At 38.1% G+C, this 22,783-nt stretch overlaps 1 protein-coding gene across 1 annotated transcript; it reads right to left on the reverse strand.

Annotated features, from left to right (window-relative positions):
* Positions 1–349: 349 nt before the first annotated feature.
* On the reverse strand, positions 350–18,449 carry LOC145997038 (pre-mRNA-splicing factor syf2). The gene is made up of 6 exons (XM_083133661.1): positions 18,226–18,449; positions 15,654–15,785; positions 11,474–11,614; positions 7,414–7,538; positions 2,703–2,870; positions 350–640 (listed from the first exon to the last, which is right to left on the reverse strand). The coding sequence occupies exons 2-6, from the start codon at positions 15,777–15,779 to the stop codon at positions 475–477; spliced, it is 726 nt and encodes a 241-aa protein (XP_082989787.1). The 5' UTR covers positions 15,780–15,785; positions 18,226–18,449; the 3' UTR covers positions 350–474.
* Between the last annotated feature and the right edge of the window lie 4,334 nt (positions 18,450–22,783).

Genomic DNA, 22,783 nt, shown 5'->3' on the forward strand with positions numbered 1-22,783 from the left:
GAAACTGTGATTCTATGGGGTTATATCACATGATTGCATCTCTGTTGGCAGGATACTGTTATCATTTTTTTATATTTTACTGATACAAAAATGAACATCACCTCGGGGAATATGAAAGAATGCCATCTATCTTTCCCAGCAGACACTGTATTTCGAAGTATTATTTTTTTATCAATGCTGCCAGGACTCAATGTATTACACTCGCATACCATTCCTATACCAACTGGGTTACAGAGAGAGCCAGTTCTGGTTTCACCCAATACTTCACATCCACCATTTTCCTTGTGTTTTAATTGCATGCTCTTATGTGGAAAATGTACCAAGCAAAAACAAACGCTTAAAATTTTAATATATAAATTTTATTGCTTCAATTTATAAAACTGTTACAATATTTACAAAAAAATGGTTTCTTTGATAATTCTAAAATAAGTACAGGTTGTAATTTCCACATGACAATAGTTATGTACATGTAATTTACACTGCAGTTCCTCTTTCCAAATTTTGCTTGATCTCTGTAGTATACTGGCCGTAGAACCGTTCCAATTTCTTGTTGAACTTCATGTTACGTTCATTAATGTAGTCAATATCTGCATCATCATTGTGCATTCTTCGGCGACTGTATTTCTCTCGTTTTGAAATCCTAGAATGAAGGGAATGCGTCAATATTTGCCACAGTGGAGTCAATATCACTTCAATAAGCAATACTGATAGATACTTTTAATATTTCTTTTACGTTGCTTTTATATCTCTTTAGGTAATTGTTACAATCAGGATAAATGATGAAATATATGATAGGGGTGAACACACAAATTCATGCTATACCAAGAACTCAAACCATGGAATCTGTGCAATGTTCAGACTCGTGTACATAAAACAAAGACCCTGGCTTTTTCAGGTTTTCGTGCAATATCCAGACCACTTTGAGGTGCTTCCACTTGCTAACAACCAAGTTTGGAGTGCATTTGTTATTCTAGAGAATATATTTTATAATTAAAGACTGCTGAAAATAAGTGAACAAAAATATCTCCAGCCAAGAAGAATGTTCAATTTATTTTCTTTCACACAACTTGGCAAGTACAAAAACAATTTTCTCCAATTTTTTTCAGGTTTTCCACGCCAATGGGAAATCTGGAGTAATTTTTTTCAAATTTTGCATTTTTCCGAGGACTAAATAACATGATTTGATTTGCTTTTGTTATTTACTGTTGCTTTTCGGTCAGTTATAGCTAATTGCAAGGATGAGGATGAGTGATGATAGGATGGAATTGATGAAGGGACACTCGCAAAGAATGCCAATGCCTAGGCTGGGATTCGAACCTGGTAGCCCAGTTGTTGTAGCATGCTGTGCTAATCACTCTGCCAAAGAGGTCAGGTAAATAGCAAATTTTGATTTTCAAAGCCTAAATATTTTGTAGGGATGAGCCAATATGAAATGACCGATACAGATATTCTGCCGATCCGATATAAAATTCCAAATGGTTCACTGACTCCTGAATAAATGCACGTTACATCAAGAATCTGTGTATAAGAGATGATGAATTTAAATTGCCTGATGATATTTCGGATTAATAATTTTAAAAATGAGATAAAACAGACCGCTTGTTTCACACTTAAGTCCTATGTTACAACAATGTAACATTGACAAGATCCATTGTATAAGGGAATCTTTTTTGTTAAAAATTTTTAACTATTGTTATAACTGTATCTTTAATCAAACTAAAAATAAATGTCTGATGAAGGGAGCCTGTGCTCTCCTGAAAGTTACAACAAAAAACTGCGTTTTTATGCTTGAAACAACTGTAGACTACAAGAGATATAACAACTGTTCACAGTACCTTTTTACATGATTTAATCTCCATTCAGTAAAATATGCAATTATCTGACATGAGCATTTGGAAGATATGCAGGGTGTACACAAAGGGTTTCATTAAAATGGCACCTGCGAAACACTGCAACACACAGAATATATAATTGATTGATTTGGTGCTCTAAGTCCACTTTATGCACAGTAAGGCTAATTGGGTGATGCCTGTATGCTGGCAACCCTACATTTACATTTGATCATATTTTTGACGTCTCTTCCTGTTGTGAAGGAGCATGTCCCAGTGTTGCAAGAAATACATATTTTCTGTGAAAAATTACATACTACCAACAACAACCAACGACAAAAATGCTAGTGAGAAGAATTGTGTTTTTATGTCCTCTATACATTTCTATGGTCCATGGGTGCCATTGTTGAAATATTCTCTTGTTCTCAATATTACATGCAAAAGTGTAATATATCAGAAAAATTAGTGGCTGAGGAGTCAAAGGAGATTTCATAAGATCTACCTCAAATTACTCGCAGGGAAACAAAGGACTTTTTCAAACTCTGCTTGTTAATAATAGTACCAATGGATTTACTGTTTTGTAATTAGTGTGTCATACCTTCATATGTATACTAATGATAAAAAAAAAGATAGAACGGAGATATGTGTATTTTCAAGAAATAGTATTTTAATTGCTGCCATGTGGTGCTGGGAAAACTTTCTCCAGTCCGTCCTCAACGGGTTTACAGGCAGTCAGAAGACCTTTTTCTGCCAGGCTGCTAAAGGTTAATGACACCCTGTATAGCCAGCCATTCAGACACATATCACATTTTTAACAAACTACAAAATTTGTAAGTGCCAACCTACAGAGTAGGAATAGAAGACAATACTCACTGTTTCTCAAGATCTTCCACCATCTTTTCAATCCCCTCCTTCGTGTCCTGATGCAGACCATGGAGTATGGTGTTGTTGGTAGAGTAAAATGCATCACCCAACTTCTCCTTTTCTCTATCGTACTCCTGCATGTCTGGTTTAATGTTCTTCACGAGTCTATTGTACTGTCTGCAATGAAATCACAAATGAAAGGAAAACATACTTTCCTCACATCAAAGACACATTATACATTAAGGTAAAATCCACATTCAGTTCCAGATTTTCTATGATAAATTTCCAAGGTTAATCTTTGATGAATAAACAATTTATTTTAATATTTTTATGAACATATCTGGAAAAAATACTTTACATCATTGCCCAACACTAATTCTACCTTAACATTTAACTACCAGGCTAAATTTTTCATTTTCTTGTGGGAGACCGGAGCTATTTTGACGTATAATTATTATGCACATGGTCTGTGTAATGCACTTTTTAAAATTTCTTGTTCCCTAGGCTGCGTGCATAACAATTATGCACATCCTGTAGTAACAAAGTAGTTTTATACATACATTTGATATTAAGGGCGTTGTGTATATGAAAAAAAGTACTATACTTGCTGCCTGAAAGTTGTGTATTAATTCCATACACATGGTAGTTACAAGTGTTACGAAGACTTCAGACCAGAGCGACACGTAACACATGTTGCTTGGGAATGATCCAATCAGCAGTATCGTTTCACACTGTAATGGCATAACCAGCCTCACAAGTCTGCTTTCAATTGGTGAAATCCTCAAGCTACATGTGTCACCTGTCGCTTCAGTGTGAATTCTCCCTTAACTCTTTCGCTGCGGTCGTCGCTTCTATGCACAGCATGCCAGGTGCCTTGCTCCACGGAAGTCGCATTATTGCGAGTTCATACTTCCATTCGCTGCGGGTGTCGCATTTCCGAAGTACGTTGCTTTTAGTAGCTTTCTGACATCTGTTGATAGTATTTTGAACTATTTGAACTTGTAGTTTTGTTTTTATCCGTATGATGTCGCTAATTACGCCTCCGTTTAGAATTCTTTGACATACGAGCGTTGAGTGCTATGACATGTCAGTTTCAAATGCATGTTCGAATGTAAACAACACGGCTGCGTCAAGTCGTCAACACTTGTCTGATAATGATGTTACTCAACTGTTGAATCAGAAGGTGAATTAAGTTGTGACGATAATAGCGACAGTTTTTATGAGACTTCAAGTGGTGACAGTGATTGTGTAGTGTCTGATGAAGAATTTGTACCGCCATCCGTAACATCATGGAGCAGAGTGCAAAACAGCATTGATCTATGTGCGGGAATTTCAAAATTTTTCAAAATATCATACCACCAGGGACTACAGAATGGTTTGCCAGTGCAAGGAATGACTTTTGCAAGTTCTCTATAACATATTTTGCAATTTAATTGTGTAAAATTATTGTTTCTAAAAAAATGTTTGTAAAATTATTGTTTCTAAAAAAATGTTGTTTTTTTTCAAAATTTCAAAATTTTTCAAAATATCATGCCACCAGGGACTACAGAATGGTTTTCCAGTGCAAGGAATGACTTTTGCAAGTTCTCTCTCATATATAATTCAATGTAATTGTGAAAACTATTTTTTTATAAAAAAAATATATTTTCAAATTTAATTATGCAGCCAAGGGATATTGTGTGCCAGAGAATTCCGCAGCGAAAGAGTTAATTCTTAATTGAGAAATATCGAAACGTGAGATTAACAGCAGATGATGTCACTTCATGCTATGTCCAGCATTTATAAGCCAAATCTTATGAAATCAACACTTCATTGTGCATTTAACATGAAAAATGTATATACATTGGTTATACGAGGGTTAAGTCATAAGTCGTGGCAACTATTTTTTTTTCTTTCGAACAGGGGACAACATGAAAAATCTAAGATATACAATTGAAAGTGTAAGGAAGATACTTTCGAAAGAAGCCACCAGATGGTTTAAGTCAGGCATGTCCAACGTGTCGATCGCGGGGCGCTTGTTGGTCGATCGCAGTTATCAATCGTAATTATACGAATATATGTTATTTGAATTCAACTTTTATGATGTATAATGGCTGAGTACGTACAAATTTTTGCACAGATTAACGATTAATAGTAGCTCACTGCCTGTTGTGACACTAAAAAGTAGATCACTACTTGATTGAAGTTAGACATGTCTGGTGTAAGTGAACAACGGTGGGGTAGTAAGCACGCACCCAAGTTCAGTCGGTGAGTGACAGCGTTCGAAAATGGAGGCCATTCTGGCATACGACTGTCAAGGTGTTCTTGTGTGCCATCCAGTGCATGAGAAGCACACTGTGAATCCAGCGTATTACACTTCATTTTAGGTGTCACACAATTGCGCGGTGCAGTATGGACCGAATGTCCAGAACTTTTTGGACAACGCCATTATCCAACACAATAACACGACAGCTCACACGGTGGACAATCTTAGGTGTCACTCACAGTGCTGGGGATGGGAGGTATTTCCACACCCGCCTTATTCTCCTGATCTAATTCCATGTGACTATGATCTCATCCCCAAAGTGAATAAGCCATTGCGTGGGAAACGGTTTGCCAACAAAGAGATCGTAACAGTATTTCAGCGAGAGGCGCCACACGTTAGCGCTGCACATGCAGCTAAGCCAGGGTGACAAGGGGAGAATGTGGGAAGATAGCCTGACAGGTTGGAATCCGAGAGGTCCCGGGTTCGAGTCGCAGCGGATGGTATTCAATGCCTACACAATTGCTGACAACGAACAGTGGATAACCTGGGTGAATAGTTTGAAGGTTGTTAAACAGTGTAGTCTTTTGTACTTGTTGTTCATGCCACAATAAAACACTGTTGTCCAACGTCCTGTGTTCTGCCTCTTCCCTACGAGTCTCTCCTGCATCCAGATTTCATCTGGTGGCTTCATACGAAGGTACATTCCATACACTTTCAAACGTATATCTTAGATTTTTCGTGTTGTCCCCTGTTCGTAAGAAAAAAAATAATTGCCATGACTTATGACTTAACCCTCGTACTACAGTACATACAAGGCTGTCCCAGAAGTCCTGCACCATCAGCACACTGAGCTCCAAGAGGTGAAGTTTGCGAGGGTAGGTGTCGCCACCGATGAAAAGCTGTTGGCAGGCATAGAGAACAGGTTCGTGTAATCAAGTGAAGGCATGCACTGGATGTGTAGCGAGAGTTCCCGTGAAGTTAAACTGGGCACGATGAGTGAGGACCAAATTGCACTTCGTGCAGTGCTACGTTTTTATGGAAAAAAACGACTAACAGCAAAAGCGGCAGCGGAGGAAATTTGTCGTGTGGAGAACGAAGAAGTGCTAAATCGATCGACAGCTTCCCGTTGGTTTAAAAAATTTGCTTCAGGTGATCTACGCCTCGCGGACAAACCCCGCACGGTGTGACCTCCGATGGACATTAACGAGTCTCTGCAGGATGCTGTGAATGCTACACCACAATCCAGCACACGTGTGTTAGCAAGACTGGTTGGAGCATCCAAATCAACAGTAAACCGTCGCTTGCATGACATGGATTACACCAATAAACAGCCCCGACAAAGTCTGCACAAGCTGACAAAGGTGCAGGCCCAGCGCAGAGATGCAATTTGCCAGACATTGCCACAAAAGCCAAATGATCTTCGTTTTTGGAGGAGACTTGTGACAAGAGACGAGAAGTGGGTGTTTCTGAAAACCCTGATACACGTAAACAGTGGGTGAAAAGAAGACAGGAGGCCATCGCCGATGTGAAACAGGACAGATTTGGGAAAAAGTTCATGCTGAGTGTGTGGTGGAATATTGATGGGATTGTCCATTATGAGTTTGTTCCAGATGGTCGTGCTGTAACAGGTGAACTGTATTCTGAACAATTACGCCGAGTGTATGCATTCTGAATGGGAAATACCTGGCATTAACAAGAAGGAAGAGGTTACCGCTGCAAAATGACAATGCTCCCAGTCACCGGTCTCGAAGAGTGACCAACATACTAGCTGAGCTTGACGGATTTGAGTTGTTACCTCATCCCGCCTATAGTCTGGAAATTGCACCATCGGATTACGGTTTGTTTCACTCTCTCTCATATTTCCTGTGTGGTCGGCAATTAATTCATATGATGAGGTAAATTCTGCCTGTCGTGAGTTTTTCAATTCTAAACCTGCCACCTGGTATCACCATCAGATTGAACTGTTGTCGCAGAGATGGGTGAAGGTAATTGAACATGGAGGCCTGTACTTTGTTGAATAAAGTCTGTCTTTGTTTCTGATATTCTGAGTTTCATTTTTGCCGTTGTATGGTGCAGGACTTCTCGGACAGCCTGGTATTTCAAAATAATGTCCACATGTGGAACACTTAGATATGCATGGGAGAATGCTACTTTGCTGCAACCCTATCCACCATCTAGCACTAAACACCATCTGTGGGAAATATAGTGTCTCAAATTCGAACCCATAGGCAGGCCTGAACTGGAAAATGTTAACTGCGGGTATGGTCCTAGGGTTTAACATGGTGACAATGAGGCAACTGGAGGATGCCATCCCCTCTCACTTCAAGAACTCACAATTTATACTTCATATCAAAAGGAATAAAAAAAAACACAATGACACAACCAACATATCATTACAGAATACTTGCAAAAAAGATCAACTCATTATATCTTTATCAGTCTCACCGATAGTAAATAAATAATGTATGTATGTACCTTATGGTGGCTTGTTCATAATCGGCAAAGCCTGTGTCAGGATTTTTCTTCTTCTTTTTCCTTTCCCATCGTTCTGCGTCGTCAGCTCCTACTTGGAGAAGTTTCACTCGATCATAATCTTCGCCCTGAAACAACGATAGTAAATTATTTATTTAATTGATTTCCATTATTTACTTTGCTTTTCTGTCACTTTTGGCTAATACCAAAGATGAGGATGAATTGAAAGGACAATCACAAACACAAATAAAATGGAGGATTATACTGTTCGTGAGTCTTGATGCCAGTGTCTCATTAGTCTGCAAAAAGCAGTCCAGGGTACTACGTGGAACAGAGTTTGACATTTGGGTGCTTACAGGAAAGTCGCCCCTTATATATTTATGGCTGTACTCTCTTTTACACAATGTAACATTGTAAATTTGATGTATCATCAATAATGTTTTACTAATATTAGCAGGGTAATTTGTTTTTCATGTATGTTCATATAGTAATAAAAAAAACAATGTTACGGTGATCATTGCACCATGTCAGGGGTCCTGAGTTTGAATCCTGACCTGGGCTTGGGTGTTTCATGTGAGTGTCTCTTCATCAATTTTGTCATATCATCACTCATCCTCATCATCAGGCAAAAGTGACAGAAAAGTGACCAAAAATAACTTAATTCAATCAATAAACGGACATAGTGGAGACATATAGGCAGAACCCAACACATTCACGATCTCAGCAATTGTATTTGTAACCCCCCCCCCTCTCCGGGTACCCATTCATTAGACTGAGTGAACACAAGAGCTACTTTATGCAAATACAAGGTCTCAAAATTTTCCAACTTAGATCACCCGCCCACTGGGAATCATGGCCATATGTCCTACCAATCAGACCACAGCAGCTCCATTCACATAGTAATAATGTTTTACTTGTTATTACATTTCAATCACTTGCATGAGTATTAAGTTTAGAAAATTTTCTGTTTTAGGTTCATAGCTCTGGTAACTTAAACTGGGTGTTAGTTCATATAACCGATGTGCCAATTACAATTTCCATCGGTCTTTCTACGCGTTCTCCCCCAAGATCTCGAATTTCTGCTCTCAAGGAACCAGCGTTCTTTCCCATGAAGCCCCGCATATATCACCGCCCCTACTCCAAGGTGAAGGAAACAGTGTGTCTCGCAATAAACTCCCATATGTGTTCCGTCCAAATTCATCGGAATTCAGCGGATGTCAACATAAATTCAAGCCGAGAAGGAGCTAATCACCTGGAACTTCAGGCATTTAAAATTTAAAACCCCCAAGAAGACTTTGCCATTGGTCGGAAACAAAGATCCTCTGTTCTCATGAGATTTTGCAGGTGGCCAGGCTCAGAATCGAGACAATTGCTCTACACATGGTGGTCTCCACGAGATGCATAACTTCCACGACGACCGCCAGCACGTCTAGTTCAGTGACAGAGAATTGACAAGAGTAAATAGCACAGAATCTTGAACTCCAACCCCGCCGGAACATTTCTCTTCGTATCTCTTCGCTTCAGTGGGATTTTGGCAGCCAAGGAAGGCATAACTTTAACGAAGTGTCCGAGTTGGGAGCGATATAAATTTGAGTTGTTAGCGATAAAAATTAATTAGAACAGATACTTTTCTTTCTCGAGATCAGCTCTCAAACAAGGTGCTATTGTATTTTTATGTTACGCGAATATGGCCCCTAGTGTAACGATTTTGGCCCTTACATGCAGAAGTGACCGCGTGTGGGCGGAGTTAAAAGTTCAACGACCAATAGAGAAGAGGAACAATTCTTCCGGGAAGAAGGAACTTGAAAGAAAAGACGAAGTAAGGACTTAACAGACGCAGTTCTGCAGACGGAGTTTTTAGAGACAGTTTTAGAACATTCACAGTTAAAACTTTCAGCACCTTTGTAGGTCAGAGAGAAATTGTTTTCTCTTCTCTGGACCAAGTTTAGATTCTTAGCTTTGGGTGCTCGAATGTAGTGTTTACGTACAACGCTGACCATCAGCGGTCTGCGTTGCTAACTTGTTTTGACCCGGTGCATTGCGGGTCTGCGAGAGTGTCTTGTTCCTAATGGCACTTGTGCTGGCGGGCGGAGTTGTAAGTATTTCTACAGTGATGTATTAAATATTAAGTCGTAACATGTCCTAGTGTTCTGATTTCTGATTCTGGATTTCCGATTTCTGATCCCTGCTTGTAGCGATAATTTTGGCTTGTAAGTGAAGACCGATGTAAAAGGAATTTCATCGTCCTTTTCCATCGGCTGAATTTTGGACCGTCGACACGAGGAATAATTCCATGTCGTATTTAAGTTGGTACGTTTAAATTTCTTGTTTACACGAAAGAACATACATGCCTTAATTAACTAAAGACTCGGTTCGAACCCGTAAAACGCCCCCTCTTTAAAAATTAATCTTTGTTATATTCAGCTGTCAATTAAACTACTGAAGCTTCCCAGACAATGTGGAAGCTGCTTCAATAGCTTCAGCCACATCGGTTAGAGAAGTAATAAGAAAATACTTTTGCAAATAAACGCTACATCAAGAAATGACACTGATGATTCTAGATGAATAAACATTTGAACACCCATGATAGAAAAAAACCTTGGATGAACGAATGAATCAGAATCCTAACATGAAAAATTTAAGGGGGGGCTGTATCAGGTATAGTAATCTGGATGAACAAGGTACTGATCAAAACTGTCCAACACAACAGAATTTTTCTGACCTTGTTCCCACATAAAGCAGCTCCAGGGCTCACTCAGTCTCAAATCAATGGGTACCTGGGGGGAACCTTGAGGGGTAAAGGCTGTCAGAGCATGGTGCTGATCACCTTCAAAATGGCCAAGATCGAACATGTGTGGGGTCCTACCCCAACATTCCCTAAAATGGGGTCCGTCGACCCATTGCACCCCCTCGAGAATTAAGCCGATTTTTTTCTAATCGACAGATTTCAACGTTTTATGTAATATAAAAGTGGTTCCAGCATTAGGAAACCACAAATAACGGAGATATTTGATCGCAAAGTATGACCCGCGTAAGAACAAGAAACTAATATTCCGGACTATAGCTCATTTTAAATTCCCAAATAGCAGGAAAACTAACACTCCTGGCATATCCTGACATTACTATGACCCCAAATTTTAACTATGTTTGCCTAACCTACCTTACCGTGCATGGTTTGTGGGGCTACCCGTTCATGACATCATCAGTGCCAAATTTTAACTGCAGATTCGTGATTACGAGGCCTAAATTATTGACTATGCGAAAAATGAAAGAAATTGGGAACCGTCCGGAATTGTAAAATCATGCCACAACAATTTCCAATACGGACGAGAATATATAATTTTAAAAAGTACTAACCTTAAAACAATGCACTTTCTGCTACGTGGTTGTCCGGCCGAAGAATGCCACGATACTGAAAATGTCGATACACTCCATAATATGCATTTTCAATGAATAGCACTTGCCACACTAAAAATGCACGCCCACCTTGCAAACAAAATCCCAGTACCATGTGACATGAACCGAAACATCGTCTGCAGTAAATCTCGTGCAGCCTGACGTAACACCAGGATTGCCAACCTTCAATCTCAGATATTTCCAACACTGCTCAAGTTACAAAACACAAACAACGTAACAACATGTTCCTTCGTATCACATGCAGATGGCAACAATGAAAATGACGTCATAAATTGTCCCATCAAAAAATTCTCATTACTCCACTATAATACATCTCCTAAAGCTAAAAACAACGCAAATCGTTCATATAGAACATAATCTTCATAAATGACACAAAAATCATCACCTTATCGTGGGGGTACGGAGTGTCGACGGTACCCCTAAAATGTGCCATCATGGCATGGTACTATATGGACAGGGAACTTTACATTTACCAATATCAGCCATGACCAATTAATATGGTCCAATCACAGCAGGCTGTATGATCATTTCTCAGAATGTTACAACACAAGTGACCAGTCAAAAAATAATTGGGGATTAACTTTTAATTAACAACTGTTATAGATAGATGTTAACAGATTCGAATATTGTTACTAGTGATAATTACCTTCTCCTCCGCATCTTTCCGTTTTTCTTCGTCCTGAAGGATCCACTCGGCACGTCTCTTGCGGGCTTCCCAGTTGGATGGCAGCTTGTTACGCTTGTCCTCCTCCACCACCTCTTGGTGGTTCAGTTGCCGAGCTTCATTCTGTCAGCAGAGAAAACAGAACAAGTACTGTACAATAATTGGAATCAAAATTAGTGTTGCTGGTTTCATATTTTTTTTCCGTGGTGGTGCAGAGAAATCTAAATTTTACATTTTCCCAATTTTATAAGTTATGCAGCAACACACCTGTGTGTGCATGTAACATATGTGTGACATACGTATTAGCACATTCTTTTTAAAATATTTACTTGTGTTTGTGTGTACATGTCCAGATATTATGAGAATAATTAAATCAAGAAGACTTAGATGGGCAGGTCATGTGGTACAAATGGGAGAGGAAAGAAGAGTTTACAGCAGTGGTTCCCAAAGTGTGGGGCGCCATGGCTGGCTTACAGGGCAGACGTGAAATGTTCCAATATTTTCACTGAAACGACACTTACTACTTACTTCTTACTGTAAACATGGTTTTAGTACTTTTTACACATAAAATGGTATGACTTAAGATGGCCGGACCCCTCTCAGATTTTCTTCATATTTGACCACAATGACATGCTTACTAATCAAGGCCTGCTAATGACGAATCTGAAGTTAAAATTTGTCGGAAACATCTAGAAATTGCAAAATAATTGTGAACCATTGACGCTAGCCCCACAAACCATTGACATGTGGTTAGGTTAGGCACAGTTAAAATTTGGTATCGTGGTAGTATCAGGATCTAGAAATTGCAAAATAATTGCGAACCATTGATGCTAGATCCATGAACCATTGGCGCTAGCCCCACGAACCAATGATGTGTGGTTAGGTTAGGCAAACATAGTTAAAATTTGGTGTCGTGGTCGTATCAGGAATATATATATATTTCCTTGTGAAACAAAAAATTTCACGAAAATCGACGGTTTTCCTTCCGAAAACTAATGCCTTATTTTCGCTTATTTTGCAATTTCTAGATGTTTCCGACAACTTTTAACTTCAGATTCATGATTAGGAGGCCTCAATTAGGGAGTATGCCAAATATGAAGAAAATCGGAGAGGGGTCCGGTCATCTTAAGTCGTTCCCATAAAATGTTTCTGAATTTGAAATATTTATTTGTTTTTTAAGTTAATGCAAGCAACCTAATCACACTAACTGAGCGTTGCAAGTGTTAGACTGATTTTGCCCAAGATAGGGGCAGATGGAAGGCTTGTGTTGCTGCAGCCATAAATCTTCAGGTTTAAGAATGCTAGAGAGTTAGTTAGTTAGTGTGTGTGTATGTTAACTAAAGGTACAAGAATAAATATCTTCAAAACACTATACTGTGCTGCCTCTATATATATATTATTGTATTCAATTCAAGTGGAGAGTTTAATGACTAAATTCAGGATAGTAAAAAAGGTGTACCTGGAACATGTTTGTGTTTACTCAAAGTAATAAGTCCAGTGGTTAACATTGTTGATGATCCCCAGTTAAGAGTATGGCATGATGACAATGCTGCTGCATGATGTACAACAAAATACAGTTCACTGTGCAGTACACTCAAACAGAAAAGTTAAGGGGAGGTCATCATCATCATTTAATATGAGAGCAAAAATTCTACGACAAATCAATGACACTAATTTTAAAGGGTGTAGGGTGGAAACAAGAAAGAAGCATCTATAGCCTTCTTTAAAAGTACCATTCCAGTGTTGATGTAGATGGTGTTTGAGGACAATTGCAAAAAATGCCCAAACCAGGATGACTGAACTTGGGATTTCATCCCTCAACCTTCCGAGATAGGTTTGGAAGTTAACAAAGAGAAAACTAAATATATGCTTACAGGCCGAAACCAAGTGTTAGGTAATAATCAAAATCTAATTATTGATAACAACTCGTTTGAACCAGTTTCCAAATTCAAATACTTAGGAGTAATATTAACAAATGAAAATTATATTAAAGAGGAAATAAAATATAAATAATTTTGCCTGTAGTGTTATATGGATGTGAAACTTGGTCCCTTACATTAAAAGAGGAACGTAAATGAAGAGTATTGTTTAAAAAAAAATCCCAAGAAAAAAATTTGGACCTAAAAGGGATGAAGAGACAGGTGAGTGGAGAAGGTTTCATAATTTAGAACCAAATCATTTGTATTCATGTCCAGATATTATTAGAATAATTAAATCAAGAAGACTTAGGTGGGCAGGGCATGTGGCACGAATGGTAGAGGAAAGAGTTTACAGGATTCTTGTTGGGAAACCTAATGATAAGAGACCCGTAGGAAGGCCAAGATGAAGATGGAGGGACAATGTTGAGATGGACCTAAAGGAAATCGGTAAGGATGGAAAAGAGTATATAGATCTTGCTCAAGATAGGGACAGATAGAAGGCCTGTGTTGCTGCAGCCATGAACCTTCGGGTTTAAGAAGGCTAGAGAGTTAGTTAGTTTTTAACCTCCCGTATATGAAATATTATTTTCTTGTAGTTTACGGTTATTACAAGCATAAGAAAACAGTTTTTCTTTGTGACGTTTCAGGAGAACACACACTCCCTTCATCAGACATTTATTTTCATTTTGACTAGAGATACAGTATAACAATGGTTAGCAATTTTTAAACAAAAAGAATCCGTTATATAATGGACGTTGTCAATGTTACATTGTTGTAATATAGCAACTTAACTGTGAAAAAAAGCAGTCTGTTGTATTTTTGAGATTTTTTAAATTATGAATCCCAAATATCATCAGGTAATTCAAATTCATCATTGTTTTCACACAGTCTCTTGATGTTTTCTGTTACATTAAATTTCAAAGATGGTGGCTTACTCCATTTGTGAAAAAGAAAACTCCACACTGGATCTGCATTACCATTTTCATTATTTAATTTATTCCAGTGTTCTTCTGCAATGAACGAAGCTTCCCAGACATTCAACTCTGTGTTTCCCGTTAATCTTTTTAAAACCCTTCTCTTTTTAATCAAATGTTTCTCTTCGATGATATGAGTTGACAAACCTGTTCTTGTTCCTGTCTGGGAAGCTTCGTTCATTGCAGAAGAACACTGGAATAAATTAAATAATGAAAATGGTAATGTAGATCCAGTGTGGAGTTTTCTTTTTCACAAATGGAGTAAGCCACCATCTTTGAAATTTAATGTAACAGAAAACATCAAGAGACTGTGTGAAAACAATGATGAATTTGAATTACCTGATGATATTTGGGATTCATAATTTAAAAAATCTCAAAAATACAACAGACTGCTTTTTTTCACAGTTAAGTTGCTATATTACAACAATGTAACATTGACAACGTCCATTATATAGCGGATTCTTTTTGTTTAAAAAAGTACTAACCATTGTTATAACTGTATCTTTAGTCAAAATGAAAATAAATGTCTGATGAAAGGAGCGTGTGTTCTCCTGAAACGTCACAAAGAAAAACTGTTTTCTTATGCTTGTAATAACCGTAAACTACAAGAAAATAATTCTATAATGCAAGCAATGCGTACATACAAGAAAAACTATATGAAATATTGTTCAGAGTACTGATTCCCACTATAGGTCTTTTCTACTCTTACAGCAGACACTCTATATGCTGGCAAGGGAATTGGGAAGCTGGGAGTATGCAGCAGACCAACCAGACAACAGCAGTGGCTCTGAGAGTCATGATGTCGAGGGGAGGAACTACTACGTGCACCTCGTTCTACAGGCTGCTGCATTTCTTATCGTGCTGGATTAGTCGCTTCCCCACTCCCCACTTCCTTTGCCAGCATGTAGGCTGCCCCCCATAATACTGGAAAAGAGCTTTAAGATATAGGCATGTTCATGTTATTCTTTTGATCATCTGAAATAGTCATTTAAATCATAACATATACTACTTCAGTTGAGTTGGTATTTTTCAGTACACTTAATGCACAGTAAGGTTAATTGGATCCCACAGTTTAAAGTGGGATCCAACAATGTGAACACTAACTTCTATGCGTTTAAAACTCTCATGAAAAGTATTCTCAATATATTCCACATCCTTTTGTAAGACATGCAAAAACATTCCAAACTGTTACAGAACTGTCCTTCGCTTTTGCAACACTGAAACACGATTTCCCAATTTATTACAAGTAAAAATTCAGAAGCCACTAACCCTTTTAAGATGAAGATCTCGAAGCCTCTTCATCCTCTCTGCTTGACGATCCTTGAAGCTAAGTTGTGAACCATCTGATGGTGAACTTGATGTGCCTGGGGACTCGGCAACTGATGTAGAGCTCATTGTCTTCTGAAATACATTAAATTTATATTGGTTACTCTGTACTGCATACTTTAAGTTCTAAGCATAATTTGGTAAGTTTCTAGTGGTCAATGCAATGTTACAGACACAGTCTCTTCTTTGTCTGTACACGTTCTTACTACAAAAGACACTTGTCTCACATATTTCCCATATTCACTTTGATTCAGTGATAAACATAATGCATTTCCTACTGGCCATTGCTCGTTATTTTTGGAAAAAATATTTTATTCGTTTTAATGTTTGCATTGTGAGGCACAATTCAACTTTCCCTTCCTAAATTACATATTTAAGTATTTTTCTTGGAGCAAATGCAGAATATAGAGAATGTCTCCAATTTCGTTAACATTTGGTATACTAACTAAACTTGCCCTTCTAATCATGAATCTGTTGTTAAAATTCGGTGGTCACGTCTGGAAATCGTGAAAAAAGCTGATGAAAGTTGAGAATTTTTTTTTAAAGCTGTATCGCATTGTTTTACGCGGTGGCTCGGTCGGTAACGCGTCTGACTACCATGCTCAAGGTCCCGGGTTCGATCCCCGGCCGGTTCAAATCCGGGAACTTTTCTAACGATGGAAGCGGCCCCGGCGCCCACCCAGCGTCGAATAACATGGGTACCTGGGGAAACCTGGGGGGTAAAGGCGGTCAGGGGCGTGGTGCTGATCACATCACCCCCACTCACGACCGGATCAAGAAAGTGTGGGGCGTTACCCCCACACCCCCTATACGCCTTCATGGCGTGGTGCTAAGCACAGGGGAACACTTAACTTTTTACTTTACAAAATTTTAACTAAGTTTACCTAACCTAACTGGAAATGGTTTGTGGGGCTACCTGGGTAAGACTGCAGAATATGGGCTGCTTAGGAGGAACGCGGTTATTATTTTTTTGGTAATGTTTTGTAGTTAGTAATCGGGAAAATTAAGTTTGAAGGTGTGGAAAAATTTTTCTCTGAAAAAAAACGAGAAATACGTATCCAGGCTGGGCACTCTTGGAAGGAAAAAGTGACATGGTGGCACACATTCCTGCACAAATCTAATGAAAGCAAAAAATGCCTATGTTGTTAGGTAGCTAGGTTTAGTTCTCTTAGCCTGAATAATAATTTGTCATTGTATTTATGCTTATGAAACCTAACCTAACAGGCCTAACCTAACCTTGTAGGCATTCCTCGTTGAAATAATGAAAGTAACTCTGTGTATGAGGGTGGAATCCGGAGTGACAAATCAACTCGAATTCAGCGAAACGAAGGGTCTCACTTATCGCACAACACTTGAGCAACCTTGTGTTCTGACGTCATGGGAAAAAAGCATTTTTATTTTAGGCTAGCTTGGTTTAGTTCTTAGCCCAAAGAATCATTTTTCATTGTATTTACGCTAATGGAACCTAACCTAATGTCATAGGCATTCCTCGTCTGATGTCAGAACACAAGGTAGCAAAACTCTTGTGCGGAGAGGAAGACCCCGAAACAAATGACAGCAACTGTGCGTAAACAATATGGACGCGAACCAATGGAGAAATGCATTGCTTTTAGTAGCAGGAAAAACATTTTTTTACACACAATAATATAATAGTAATCGGAAAAGTAACACCGGAAAATGGAAGTAGAAGGTACGTACTTTCAGGGGATATAAATTTTGTTAGTCTATTTAGAGGAAAAAAACAGCCCATGTTCTGCAGCGAGACCAAAATGAGTTAGTATACTAAATATTAACGAAATTGGAGACATTCTCTATATTGTGCAATCATACCTCTTTTTCTGTTCATTCAATTATGATGTTTGTAACATACGTAAATTGTATTGACAAAGTTTAAATGTAATATGACTCAATAAACGCCATTTTACTTTAAGTATGCAAAACATAAATTTAAGATTTTACTATAGCTGCAATAAACAGAACCCTCATTCAACACGAACTGGTTCACTGGGAGCGCACATGACGGGAAAGTTGTTCTGAGCAAAAGACGCTATAAGTAATAAAGAAGTCTATTTAATATGTGCTTGTATAAGTTTACATCAGTTGTATAATGTAGATAATAATCGCGTGTAATGAAAGTATCAGAACCTACAGTCAGAAATTAGACCATTTTCAATAATTTTATATCGCCATAAAGTATTAAAGAAATCACTGAAATTTCAAAAGAAACTAAGCGGAATTTTTGTTTTACGAATTTGCACAAGAAACACGCAAAATATTAAAATCACAGATAGGTACCATCATAGATGTATGCAGTATGATTAATTGAATTAGGTCACTTTATGTCGATTTTCTGTCAATACTGGTAAATCGAGACGATGTATGCAGTATGCATACATAACCTAATCATACTTAATTTTTGATGGTATACAATCCAGTAGAAAATACCACAACGCAAACAGAGAATAAAATAAGTACATAGTAAACAAGTTCTACACAAAAATGCAGTAAAACGTACCTTGTCAATCCACAAGTTGGTCACTGTATATGTGAGCGATAGTGTGCTTACGAGTTACAAAATGGTATTTCTTATTAACTTACTTCCCGCTGCAGCTAAAAACCAAACCCGAATTCAACTACAAATGCTTGAACCAGACCTTATTTTATCGAAATTATCAAAGGCAAATTTATCCAACTCGCAACCTAAGGTGAACACAACGGGATCCGTCTAACCCACTCAACAGCACAGCCTAACAGTTGCGCATACGTTGGAAATACAAACTGCTGAGGGGTTGGGCAACCCTTGCGCTCCAACTCGACTTGCATGAGCTGAGCACTACGCAGTACATACGTCAACGACAGTGGCGTGCCCAGGATTTTCGAAAGGGAGGGGTTATGTATACTTTTTTTTGGTAGTCAATCATCATTTTGCCACCTTTTCCTGCATTTGACGTTCTCTTTTTAAGGAATACTGGGCCAAAGGGGGGGGGGGGGGTTATAACCCCCACCAACCCACCCCCCTTGGACACGCCACTGGTCAACAACGAATGAATGTTGAATTTCATGATTACAAAAACTTATTTCTATATTTTTATTTCTGAACCTTAATACTAGCATAATTTTCTTTCGCCAAAACAGGCCTGTTAAAAATATTTGCCGCTATTCAACCACAATTCAACTGTCTCATCAGTCAGTTGTGCTACTTCCAACTCTCAATGCAAAACCATCTTTTGAACTTGTTAGTTGAAGTTGTTGACTTGAGTTGTTGTTGTGAAGTGAAGTCTTTCTGCTGTTTCTAGTGCGAAAATAAAATAGCAATTCTACCCTGCGAATTATCGATAAAGTTTTCTAGATTTTTTTTCAACTTGCACGAAAAGAAACTGCCATTGTTTTCAGTACTACAATTATATCAGCGAAAGTAAGATTTGTTCATGCCTTATATTAGATCTTAGTAAATTGTAGATGTCAAATTATTTGATTGATTGATTTGGTCTTTTAAGTTCACTTTATGCACAGTGAGGCTAATTGGGATTGGACCTACAGTTTAAAGTGGGATCCGAACCACTATGTGCCTCCACTGGGTATCGAACCCGGGACCCCTTGATTACAAGACAACGACGTTGTCAAATTATTGTCATAACATTCACATTCTCACTAAATTTGCTTGCATTTCGTCGAAAGTCTTGGATTATAAATAAATTTGCGCACGTTGTGAATCATGGGAAGAATTATAATTCTATGTTTCGACAATTGTCCTCTCATTTGGCATTTCAACTTTTGATTGACTGGCCCAATATCAGAATGATGTATGATTTTACCTTGCATATGGACCTGTACTACATTATGTAAATTCGCTACGATTCTATATACAGGATTTCCGGCATTTTGTGAGCTTAGCGGTTTTGGTAACATTATAGTATAGGGTGACGGATTTCTTCAAATTTACAGGAGAAAGTACTTATGGAAATCATTTTCTGTAGCGTTATGGAAGTTCGTGAATGTAGTTTTGATCCATTTTAATGCGAATACATGTTGTTTTCTGCGAAAATCTCTGTCCGACACGCTGTTTCTGCTGCCGCCATTTGCTTTCTGCATGAGAGCACAATGTTCCGTGTGTTAAGATGACGTAACCCCGTAGTCAGTGTTTCAAAATCTGCGTGTTTTCACTAGAACATGACGTTTCGAGTATTTTTAATTTTTTTTTAACTATGCTTGCCTAACCTAACCTAACCTAATGATTTCTGGGCTAACGTGAATGGTTTTTGGGGTTAACGTCAATGGTTTGTGGGGCTGATGTCAATGGTTTGTGAGGCTAACGTCAATGGTTTGCGACGTATTAGCATAATTTCAAATCCGGGCACGAAAGTAGGTATTTTCCTGTGAACGAGGTTGCAACACTGCATAAAGCGACAAAACACTCGCACAACGCGCACTGAACCAGTACGGTATCGCCGCCAAAATGTGTTACAGAATCGAAATAACAAGTAACAGTAAGTAGGCCTACTCGTAAATGTAAGAAACAGACATTATCTTAGTTAATATGCGATAACGCCCGGACACGTTTCACTCATTTATTTCCTTAATTTTACCACTGGTACTTACCTATTTTGCCTTGCGGAACATTCTTTAAGGTGAAGTTATGCCTTTTTCCATAAAATAGTGTCAACTTTTCTAATTACGATCGATTATTTGTCTTACTTGTTCCGCTTCTGTAATAGACAATATGGCATGCACTCGTAATGGATCATTGTGCGTCATGACGCGCCAGCTTGTGTTTTGTCGATTTTCAGTGCGCAAGCAGTGTTTCAAACCTTCATGACGGAAAATTACGTACTATTTCGATTTTTTTTTCCATGTTTACCTCCACAAACCATGCACGTTATCACCAAAAACCATCCACGGGTAGCCCCACAAACCACCCAAAATCCATCCATGGGTAGCCCCACAAACCATTGATGTTAGCCCCAAAAACCATCCACGGCTAGCCCCACAAACCATTCACACAAGGTTAGGTTAGGCCTGTTAGGTTAGGTTCCATTAGCACTCATTTCACCCCTAAATTCATCGAAAAAAGAAAGCACGGCGCCATCTGCACGCACACAATGGAAACAACGGCATAATGTGGCAGGCAATGCCAATTTCTTACGTAAAAAGTGATTAATTGTTGTTCGGCAGCATTAAACTACGAAGTTTTTACTTTCCTTGAAAGAAAATACCTCCAAGAACGTCCAGAATGCTAAAGAAACTCATTTCAGTAAGTACTTTCTCCTGTAAATTTGAAGAAATCCGTCCGGGCGATATCGCATATTTACCAGAAATACATTATTTCACCTTAGGAAATGTTCCGCATTCCAAAATAGTACGTTAGAAATGTAAATAAGTTCCGCATTCCAAAATAGTACGTTAGAAATGTAAAAAAGTTCGAAATATATGATTTATAGGCGTCACCCCCATACTATAATAGTACTGTGGTTTTTGCATACTTTTAATTATTTTTTGTGGACAGTAGCCAATTAGATATGAATGCCTGTATTATAGGTTGTTCTTCACTTGTGCTGTTATTTAATTGTTATGGCAAGTTTGTTCTATTCTTGTAGAGATGTGGGTACCAGTTTCATAGATCAGAGACACATTAAAATCGGATATTTTGTGTTTCACATGGTTCGTACTTACCAATTGTGTATTGCGGAACATAGTTCAAGGTGCCATTATGCTTTTTACACAAAAACAAACTTTTTCTACTAAAATAACACATTTTTCTAAATGCTACCGAACGTAGCGATATCGCTTACTTTGCGAATGATATCGCTTCTTTTGTTTTCGAATATCAGTGTTTCCAACCTTCTTCACCGAAAAATACCTACTATCGTGTTAATTGTACATTATGCATGGGTAGTTGACGGATAGCCCCACGAACCATTCCGATAAGGTTAGGTTTGGTTAGGTTAGGCAAGCATAGTTAAAAAAAAAGGGGGGGTTAGAAACACTGACAGGGGGTTACGTCATCAAACGTATGGAGCATCTGGTTCACATAGTAAAGCAATGGCAATTGTGCGTCGGTGAGATATTTCTATTGAAAAATACATGATTTCCCGGTCAAATAGATTCCACGATGAAAGAAAATACCTCTACTAACGTTTGAAACCTTAGAGAAACTCATTTCCGTAAGTAGTTTCTTCTGTAAAAATGAAGAAATGTGTCTCCGATGTATGAAACTGTTACCGAGATGTGTTGTTGGTGGCACTTGCTCATAACCACATTGACAAAAAACACAATTTTTGTGTCCAACATGATTTCTTATAAAAAAAAAATATCAATTAAGTTTGAAAATGCATATTTTTTTTATTAATTTTACATAATAAAAGGTACTATCAACCTTGAACCTAATTTTTTTGTATTTACTGTATGTGTTGCTTGCATTGTAGAATTATTCCTTTTGTAGTTTATGGTTGTTACAAACATTTAAAAATGTTGTTTGATGTGACATTTCGGGAGAACAAACACTCCCTTCACTGGACATTCATAACAAGCATCATGAGTAAGATTTTGTAGTTCTCTCTTTTCTTCATCATCATCCAATACAGTTGCAACTGGAGTTATTGCAGTTATAATAACTACCATTCTTATAACTGTAACATCGATCAAATAGAAATATATGCCTGATGAATGGAGCATGTGTTCTCCTGAAACATTACATCAGAAATGTTTGTAACAACCGTGTACTACAAGAGGAATGATTCTAATACGTATATATTCCATACATGCCCTTTATTAAGGTTCATGAGAAATGTTTAAATCTATTCCTCGCGTTTTTAAGGGCAGAAGAGACGTGTTTTTATTGTGTTGACCCTGGAAGTTGTTTCTAAAAAACAAGCCAAATATATGGATAAAGTGTGTTAGGTTTAGTAGTCAGGGCATTTATTTTGGTACCCTTCACCCTTTGTACCCCCTCGCGAAAGTGAAAATTTTGCATAGTTTATGAAGATTATGTTGTTTATGAACATTTTCAGTTGTTTTTAGCTTGCGGAAATGCATTATCCTGAAGTAAACTATGTAGCAGAACACCCTGAAGACTT

Source organism: Lepisma saccharinum, chromosome 13 (assembly GCF_977018435.1).
Source record: "Lepisma saccharinum chromosome 13, izLepSacc3.1, whole genome shotgun sequence".
In the NCBI taxonomy this organism is placed as follows: domain Eukaryota; kingdom Metazoa; phylum Arthropoda; class Insecta; order Zygentoma; family Lepismatidae; genus Lepisma; species Lepisma saccharinum.